This window comes from Dermacentor variabilis, chromosome 2, assembly GCF_050947875.1.
Source record: "Dermacentor variabilis isolate Ectoservices chromosome 2, ASM5094787v1, whole genome shotgun sequence".
Taxonomy (NCBI): domain Eukaryota; kingdom Metazoa; phylum Arthropoda; class Arachnida; order Ixodida; family Ixodidae; genus Dermacentor; species Dermacentor variabilis.
Window position 1 is genome coordinate 261,071,594 of NC_134569.1, and position 10,333 is coordinate 261,081,926.

The window sequence follows — 10,333 nt, forward strand, 5'->3', positions numbered from 1 at the left end:
ACAACAAAGACGTTGCCGACTAGTTGCGTAATAGACGTCACCAATTTTCTTCTCCACGACGCCATTCTCCACCACGGTGCACCTCTGCAGTGACTTAAAGACCGTGGCCGCTCGTTCTTGTCTCGAGTTGTCGACAACCTCCTCCACTCTTGTGCCACTGAGCACATGCTGTCCACCGCCTACCACCCACAAACGAACGGTCTTACAGAACGTCTCAGCCGAAGAATCACAGAGATGCTGTCGATATATGTCTCCAACGATCACCGCGACTGGGACGCCACGCTGGCCTACGTGACGTACGCGTATAACTCGTCCCGACATGGCAAGACAGGATATTCACCCTTTTATCTTTTGTATGGTCGCAACCCCACGTTGCCGTTTGACACCATTTTCCGTTCTTTGCCACGTATTGCAACTGAGTACGCTCGTGAAGTCTTCGATCGGGCACGTCAAGTCGCCCGATCTCGTTTATTAGCCTCGCAGCATATACAAAAAGAGCTTGATGACCAGTGCCACCGTGATGTTAAGTTCGCGCCAGGTGCTCGGGTGCTTCTTTGGTCACCATGTCGTGGAGTTGGCCTCTCCCACAAGCTTCTTTCTGGCTACAGAGGGCCTTATGAAGTGTACGTCAAGTTAACGACGTAAAAAACGAGATTCCGCCGCTACACTTTCATGCATCCTCAAGTGCGACGCCTGTAGACGTCGTGCACGTTTCGCGGCCGAAGCCACACTGCACTCGCTATTCGCTTACCATGCCCCGAGACTGCGCTTCACTGCCCGGGGGTCCTGTTACGAAAGGATGAAAGAAGAGAGGAAGATGAAGATCGCGGGAAGCTGGCTGCTGCGTGTTGTTGGTGGTCAGCCATCTTAACTACTCACACTCACCTTGTATATATATATATATATATATATATATATATATATATATATATATATATATATATATATATATATATATATATTCTAAGAACTATTATTGTACTTCGTCGTTTTCATTTCTACAAAGCCATCATCATCTTCCCTGTTCTTCGACTTCTCGCGCATGAGCTGGGGCGTTGCCTTTTTTTTGGGGGGGGGGGGGGGGTACAGCGCAGGACAACTTGGTTGGTCTTGATATTAGAGAGTTTTAGTTTAGGAGACGCAAGCGGCTTGCGTACGCAAGAACTAGGGGCGACGGTACTGCGCATGCGCAGACGCTGAGGTAGGGGTCTGCGCATGCGCAGTACCGTCGCCCCTAGTTCTTGCGTACGCAAGCCGCTTGCGTCCCCTAAACTAAAACTCTCTATTGTGTAGTGGTGGAGGTACGTCAAGACCTCGACGTCCTCTCGCGTTCCCGTCCTTGCTGGAGCTACGTTCCGGTCGCCACCTGCGCCCGGCTGCCCTTACAACGATGGACACTTCCAACCCCCGCTCTTCCGGCGCCTCTAACCCTACCACACAGCCGACACCGCCTGCGGCACCCTCTTGGACTGTGACGAGCCCTCAGCGCGATCCCCTTGTTGTTGCGGGACTCCACAGGGATGACGTCGACGATTGGGTCGACCACTACGATCCCGTGAGTTCTTGCAACAAGTGGAACGACACCCAGAAATTGAGGCACGTCGCATTCTGCTTGACCGGTGTCCCAAAGACGTGGTATTTCAACCACGAATCCGACATCGCGGATTGGTCCACGTTTACCTCCAAGCTTCGACAAATCTTCGCTTCCTCGTCTGGCCGTCCAGAAGTCGCCAAACAGAAGCTGGGCACGCGCCTCCAATTTCCACAGGAGTCTTACGCCTCATACATAGAGGATGCCTTCGCTCTGTGCCGCCGTGCGAACCCTAGCATGACGGAAGCCGAACGCGTTCGCCACATATTAAAAGGCATTGGGTCTGTCGCATTCAACGCCTTAATCGTGCAAAATCCGGCTTCTGTTCAAGACATCACTGCCACGTGTCAACACCTAGGCGAGCTGCAGTCTATTCGTCTTCAACATGACAGCAGCGATCATCAGGTTCACCATTCTCCAGATCTGCGTGCTCTTATTCGCACCATCATCCGCAAATAGCTTCGACTACAAGACCTAAGGCGTCCACCTGCTGCCTGCGCCCCAACCCCCCCCCTTCAGCTTGCGCGAGGTCGTCAAGCAAGAGTTGACAGCGATGACTACGCCCAGGACGCCTCTTGCTCCAGTAGCACGCCCCACACCTACCTACGCGGATGTTGCTTCGCTACCCACGCCTACCGTGACCTCCGTGCCTATTGACGCTTCCTATGACTATTTGGCTTCCATGGGAACCAGAGCACTTGCTGCGCCATCCTACCCTCAGTGGCGTCCACCTCGTCCGGTTTGTTTTTACTGTTGTATACGCAGCCGTATATCTCGCTTCTGCCGCCGTCGCCAGCAGGATGAAAGACGAGGCTATGCTGAGCACGAAAGAGACCGCACTCGCCATGCAGACGCCTACTATCCCAGATCGTTCCCGCAACTCGTTCCCGCAACAGCGTTCTCCGTCTCCTCCAGCTGCTCCCAATCTGCCTCATAGTTCCCGTTCGGCCAGACGTCGTTCTCCTTCGCCTTACCGGCGCTTTACATCACCGCTTCGCCCCACTTGCCATCTTGTCAACCAGCACTCGGAAAACTAACTGTTGCAGTTTTTGGAGGGGAAACTGCTTCTTATCGGTCTTCAAAAATTCCTCCTGTTCGCCCGGCCAATATGCTTTCTGTGACTGTCGAAGGTGTTCCCGCGTCAGCGCTCATCGATACCGGTGCCGCCGTTTCTGTTCCTCGTAGTGATCTGTGTTGCCGGCTCCGCAAAGTCAAAACGCCTTATGTTGGAGCCATCTTGCGTGGGGCTAATAATGCATTCATTCACCCCGACGGAGTGTACTTCTCGTGTTCTCATCGACGGCATACGCCATCATATTGAGTTTATCATCCTTCCAACATGTACCCATGAACTTATACTGGGTTGGGACTTCCTACATTCTGCTTCAGCCGTCAGTTCATGTAGAGGGGAAGTTGTCCATTTCACGGATACAGCGCTTGCAGCTGTTACGGCCTCTTCACTTTTATGCGTGAACTTGGCCATCGCTGCAGGCTACGTCCTGCGTCCTGGTCACGAAGACGTTGTAGCCGTAACATCCAGTCAGATCGCCGACGTAGACGCGCTAGTAGCCCCTTCTTCTCGCTGTACTTCTCGCGGAATTCTCATTGCCACCTGTCTCGTTCGGTTTTCACGTGGCCGCGCCCTGCTGTCTGCTTGCAACACGACCCCAGATCCAGTGATGCTGCCCAAAGGGATGACTGTGGCAACCCTCACTGACACTCAACCTATCTCTATAGTTACGCTTTGCCCTTCCTCATCACCAGCACTAACCTTAGGTTTGGATTCTTCTTTCCCTCCTTCAGCCGTTCTTGGTTCTGACCTAACAGCCGCGCAGACCGAAGCCTTACTGGTGGTCTTGGCAAAGCACAAAGCCTGTTTTGATATCTGTTCCCCTGTGTTGAGCCAAACTTCTGGGGCTACACACCGCATCGAAACAGATGGTTCCGCTATAATACGACGACACCCCTATCGTGTATCGCCGTCCGAACGCAAGATCATTGAACAACAGGGTGCTGACATGCTTGCGCGGAAGATAATACGACCTTCATCTAGCCCATGGGCTCCTCCCGTGGTTCTGGTAAAGAAAAAAGATGGCTCCATTGGCTTTTGCGTCGATTATCGAGCGCGCAATAAGATCACACGCAAGGACGTATATCTAATACCTCGAATTGACGACGCTTTGGATGCACTACAAGGGGCGGAGTATTTCTCCAGCATTGGTCTTCCATCAGGATATTGGCAAATTCCGATGAACGAGACTCACAAAGAAAAGACCGCGTTCGCTACACCAGACGGACTTTATGAATTTAACGTGATGCCTTTTGGCCTTTTTAACGCTCCTGCCACATTTGAGCGCATGATAGACAACGTACTTCGTGGTCTAAAATGGAGGACCTGCCTCTGTTATCTGGAAGATATTGTCATCTTTTCGTCTGACTTCAGCCAACATCTTCATCGATTAGACGAAGTTCTCAAATGCCTTGCAAATGCTGGTCTCCAGATCAATAAAAAAAATGCAAATTTGCAAGCAAGAGCCTAAAAGTATTGGGCCACGTCGTCTGAAAAGATGGCATCCAGCCAGACCCCGAAAAGATTCGTGCTGTTCTTCAGTTTGCTCGCCCCCAGCAACCGAAAGATCGACGCAGTTTCCTCGGCTTGGCGTCATATTTTCGTCGATTTATACGCAACTTCGCTGCAATAGCAGCTCCTCTACACAAGCTACTGGTTACGGGTGCCTCTTTCACATGGACTAGCCACTGCGAGTCGGGTTTTCAAGCTCTTAAGCGACGTCTTCCTTCCGGACCAGTGCTTCGCCACTTCGATAATCGACCCCCCACCATACTCCATACTGAGGCAAGCGCACAAGTTATTGGCGCAGTACTTCTGCAACGTAATGCTGCCTCTAAAGAGCAAGTCGTACCATATGCCAGCCGAACAGTTTCTTCAGCTGAGCGAAACTACACCATTACAGAGCAAGAGTGCCTTGCTATCGTTTGGTCAATTCAGAAATTTCGCCCATACCTTTACGGCCGCCACTTCACCATCGTCACCGACCATCATGCTCTGTGTTGGCTGCCATCAATGAAAAACATGTCAGGACGCTTAGGACTAAGGATACTCCGCTTGCAGGTATATGACTTTACCATAACGTACAAGTCTGGAAGAAGTCATCATGATGCAGACGCATTGTATCGCTGCCCACTCTCGTTCTCTCCCGGTAACGCGCCGTCGTCTTCCGCACCACGTCGTTCCCATGCTACGCCTACCTCACACCAGCTCTCGATAACGCCCCTGGACCAAGTTAATCTTTCATCACGGTCTGATTTTGTGTCGCTTCAGCGGGCTGACTACTACTGTCGAGCTCTCATGGATCGCCTTAGTGGGTTCGCCGAACCACACAGCAGCCGCTTGGGACGCCAACTTCGACAATTATGCCTTCAAGATGGCGTGCTACATCGCTACGTTTACCACCCAACAGGTCACCGGTGAATCCCAGTTCTGCCTCGCTGCCTTCGCCTGCCAGTATTAGAGGCACTTCACGACGACGTATCGGCTGGCCACTTAAGCTTCCACAAGACTTACGACCGCATGAAGACCCGCTGCTTCAGGCCTGGCCTGTCCACAACGGTGGCCAAATATATTGCCTCTTGTGCGTCATGTCAGCTCCGCAAACGCTCGACATCCCCTCCTGCCGGTTTATTACAACCTCTCCCTTGCCCGGAGGCACCTTTTGAATTTGTTGGTATTGATTTGTATGGTCCCTTGCCGTTGACACCCTCCGGTCACGGTTGGATTGTGACCTCGGTTGACCATTTAAAAAGATATGCCGAGACTGCCCCTCGGCGATCCGGTACCGCTTCTGAGGTCGCCGACTTTTTCTTGCGCTCCATCGTCTTGCGCCACGGGGCTCCTCGCGTTCTTCTCAGTGACCGTGGCAAGGCGTTCATTTCACAAGTTCTCGAGGAAGTTCTTCGGGCCGCTAATACCGTCCACAAATCTACCTCTACCCATCATCCGCAAACCAATGGCCTTACTGAGCGCTTCCACCGTACGCTGTCTGGCATGATTTCGATGTACATCCTTCCTGACCACACTGACTAGGATGAAATTCTTCCTTTTGTGACATTCGCATATAATACTGCTATTCAACGGACTACCAGCTACAGCCCTCTCTTTCTTGTATATGGACGATATCCTTCCACCATATTCGACAGAGAATTCTTTTTAGCACCTTCTTCGCCTAACGCGTCGCTTCCAGAAGATTTTGCTGCCCGAGTTGCACACTGCCGTCAAATCGCCCGGGAAAGCACAGAACCTACCCAAGCTGAGCGCAACCGTCACTGCGGCAACAAACGCCGTGACGTACGTTTTCACCCTGGAGACCAAGTCCTGCTTTGGACTTCACTCCGCACTCCAGGCCTCTGTGAGAAGTTCCTTCAACGCTACATTGGCCCGTACACCGTTGTGCAGCAAACATCTGCAGTGAACTATCTCGTCCGCCCAGTACATTCCGTCACTGACCGGGGCCACCGGAATGCCGAAATTGTTCATGTCTCGCGGATGAAGCCCCCCGTTTAGATAACCTCTAACCTGCGGCCAGGCTGGCCGCTTCCATGACGGAGGGAAGTTAGTGTAAGCACTATTAACGTACTTCGTCGTTTTCATTTGTACATAGCCATCATCATCTTCCCTGTTCTTGGACTCCTTCGCGCATGAGCAGGGGCGTTGCCTTTTTTGGGGAAAAAACAGCGCTGGACAACTTGGTCGGTCTCGGTATAATAATATATATACTGTAAATACAGTCCTTCTGTACTCCCAACATCTCCGTAACAATATTTTCGAAAGGAAACAAGTTCCGAATTCTAGGGCCGTATAACGTAAAACTATTCCAATATGTTTTTTATTCCAATCTCCTGACGTCAAATTTGTGTAAGCGCCGACGCAAGCACCGGCCGGTTACCCGCAGGGTTGTCTGAAAAGGCCAATCAAATGCTCTTCTCGTTTATAGGCGGTCACTTTTGTTTGCTTTAAGAATGAATAACATTGCCTACACTGAGCGGCTTGTCTTATCTAATTGGCTGACAAGAGGCGAGGAGCACGCTCAAGTGGAGAGGGATTCGATGGGGCCGAGCCAGTGCACTGAAAATCGATAACTCGGTGAAGAGGGTTGTACCGGCGTCTGCGATTGGTCCACTTTCCCTTACTAGCTTGCGGTGGCTCGTCGAAAATAGCGGTGGCATGCAACGGAAGGTTAAGATTGCAGCTAATACGGATCCTCGTCAAAAGGAAGCCATGAACAGAAATAGTTAGGTAAACTGTAGACAAATTGAGAAACACAAAATAGAACGACCCAAAATTACGTCACTAAAGTTATGATACTGTGTTCAAGAGATATTTTTACAATGATTTCTGCATATTTTTTGTGCTTTCTTTCAAATCAGTGGGTTCGAAAAATTAACATGAACCTATTAGCTCCATTATGGCAATTCTGGCGCTTGATAATTTGCCCACGTAGCCCAGACTCTGAGAGTCCGTACATGTATTATCAGAGGCCATAACAGGCTTTACTCTAGCAGAATAGCCTAATAATGTGTGCATCACAAATAAGCATCTTTGAAGAGGAGATGGTGCTGTCTGCTGTAGATTAGTACCCAGCCGTAGGAATTCCTGCAAACAACTGCTGTTGCTGGTTCCCCGTCCTCATGTAGCACCCCGCCAGCCAGATCAATGATTATCGCTATATGACTAAAATATGTCAGGTTAATACGGCTGCTGCTTCTTCACTCGACGGCCAGTCACACGTGTTCCGCAGGTGCCTTGAAGGCACGATCGCTTTCAACAATGAAGGGGAGAAGATTATACTTAAAACAATTTGTTTTAATAGTGCAGAGCAACTGGCTTAAATGTGACCATTTGAGGTAACTCTTTTGTGAAGAATAATGGCGCGGTAAACAAGAAACGAGAAAGAAACACAACAAAATTCAATTATTTTGTTTGCTTGACGTGCCTATTCTAAGATTAATTCCAATGCTGGAAGTCAGTTCTGAAGCTGCAATTTAGAAATTTGCTGTAGCAGTATAACGCACGTATAACCTTCAAATCTGTATCGAAATTTTCGGTCAGGGCACTTTTCTCCTAACTTTGATCGCGATGAAGTTTGACGTCGTTGGCAAACTACAAACATTATATTGCTCTGGCAAGCTTCTCAAAACACACCAGTTAACACTAAATCGACACTTGACTACGCCGCCGTTGCCCAGAACAGCTGAAGCATTGAATTCTTTTAAAACTCGCTTTATTTTTGCGAGTTTTCTTTCAACACACTGGAATGTTCTATATGTCGCAATAATTGTAGCCTCATGCAGCTGCAAGGTAAGAATAACAGAAAAATTAAATTTATCAGAGCGGCACTAATGATGCCACTGTTCTGACTTTGCCAAAATATATCCTTCGCAAGACCAGCATAACTACTAACTTTCAATGAGCTCGCTCTTTTAGTTCTCTTCATGACGGTTCACCGCCATGAAGGACAGACGTATTCGACTGTCTTTTTTGTGGCCGCTGCAACTACCCACAACGACATAAAAATGGAACGCACTCCAAGACTCACCAGACTGGGCGAGAACATCGGCAGTGAGGCTGGCCGCCAGCTCTGCAGCAGCGGTAGCCATGGACCCGCCGTGAAGCTCAGCACCTGGCACGGCTGTTTCCTGCCGCCGCGCTAGTCCGCCACAAGAGCCGCCGTCTCGCGCGAGAGCGCTCACCGCAGCCCCTCCCATCCAGGGCGGCAAGATCTGCGGTGGCCGTAAGTGGCGCGACACTTCGGGGTCAGCCGCCTTCCTCCTCCAGTTTCAGGTGCTACAAATGTGCGCACACTCAGCGTTTCATTCCAGCCCGCGACGATGGAGCCCAAAAGGCCGCGAGTATACACAAGGCCCTTGTGTATACTTGGATTGCTTGCATGTATAAGGATTGCTTGCACATTGAAGCTTATATGCTTACCCTACTGCATTAAAATTGATTAAGGCTTGCGTTGGCGCTCGTAGGCATACCATGGTTAGAATACAGCGCTACGGAGTCTTTACGCACAAACAAGAGAGACACGATCACAAACACTCACCGGCCAGAAAAAAATCATGAGCACACGCACAGGAGGCGTTATTAATATAGCCCACACAGTGCGCTAGTTGATAAAGTCGCACGTGTCGCTCATACTTCTCCCTACGAGCTTTAATTTTTTTTATTTGCCTCTCTTTTATGCACTGCGGGCAGTTTTTTGCACATGCACGTTCCTGGTCACAATTTACCTCTCGCCGTGTTTGCTAATAAATCAGCTGATAGGAGCTTTTCATCACCTGTGCTCGTGTTTATGTTGCGTGTCAGTCTTAACTTACCAGTGCCGTATTCTAATTACCCATTAAAATACCCCATACAGCCTATCTCCAGAAAGCTATGAAACATACATTGAGAACGCATTATGAGAAAATATTTTGATTCATTGATTTACTGATTGATTTTATATTTTGATTGAATGATTGTTTGACTGGTTGATGGATTTTTCTATTACTTCAAGTCACTATATATGGTGTTGCAGAGGGAGCAATAGGAGACCTAACGTTACCTTCATAAATGACATATACAATGGCAACTGTTTAGAACGAAAGGAGCTTTACGATTTTGAACTAACTCTAACTTTTTGGGGTAGTCACGGCTCCGAGATTATACACTCGGCGAATATACAACTTTAGACCGGATAAGCGCTTTATATTGTATATATTAGGGACAACGAAGCCCTAGAAATGTGCCATTCGATGTAACCTAAAGTTCTATTAGTATTGTTTACAACAAAATTAGCAAGGATTTTTCAAGGCAAGTCAGAAAACATGTGGATGCCTAAATACTTATATCATGTAGCCTGCTTTGATGTTTGTCTATCGATATTATCATACCAACAATTCATGATCGACCGGCAGCCTCTAGAATCTGCTCAGGAGTATCTTTATCTCGGGCAACTACTCAAAAGCTACCCAGTTCATGAGGAGGAATTGGACAGAAAAATAAATGTGGGTTGCACCGCATACGGAAGGCGTTACCAGATCATGACACGCCGCTCACTGTTGTTGAAAAAAAAAGTGTGCAATCATTAAATTCTACTGGTACTAACATGCTATGCCGGAATCTGAAGGCCAACAAAGAAGCTTAGAACGACAGAAAGCTGAGCTAGTTTGTAAGGATTCATTATGCAAAACAGAGGTGAGGCGTGAAGACAGGTGCACAACACGAACGCCGACTATCAACTGAAGGGAGCACTGCGGCGAAAAAAAGAAATAAGACACAAAACCCATCTGCGCAAGCTCAGGAATGGCATCACCACGTGGCAGTCGGGTACATGCGCCGGTCTACGTGAGACATAACTGTTAAGGCACTTAATCTGCTCCTTATGTAAAGCAATCGAAGGCTGACACACGCACGCACTTCCACCATTATAGATATGTAATGCCTCTACCATAAGACGCGTACCTTGATTCTTATGCCTGTACAATATCGCGCATTCATCTAACTCTGGCGTGCAGTTACAATCTTGGCAATGTAGGGAAAGGTTAGAAGGCGATATACCGGTTAACGACCTTTTATCTTCCATTAGCCTCTGATTAATACACCGTCCTGTTTGCCCTACGTAGAACTGGCCCCAGCTAAGGGGAATTTTATAACCCACACCCATACGACAGTCAGTAAAAACT

The 10,333-nt window shown here is 48.9% G+C and overlaps 1 protein-coding gene across 1 annotated transcript in view; it reads right to left on the reverse strand.

Moving 5' to 3' along the window:
* Positions 1–8,382, reverse strand: part of LOC142573273 (chitinase-3-like protein 1) — a 372,557-nt gene extending 364,175 nt beyond the window's left edge. Inside the window, exon 1 of the mRNA XM_075682907.1 lies at positions 8,203–8,382. Coding sequence (XP_075539022.1) covers positions 8,203–8,371 — 169 coding nt within the window. The 5' untranslated portion in view covers positions 8,372–8,382. The remainder of the gene's footprint in view (positions 1–8,202) is intronic.
* Positions 8,383–10,333: the final 1,951 nt, after the last annotated feature.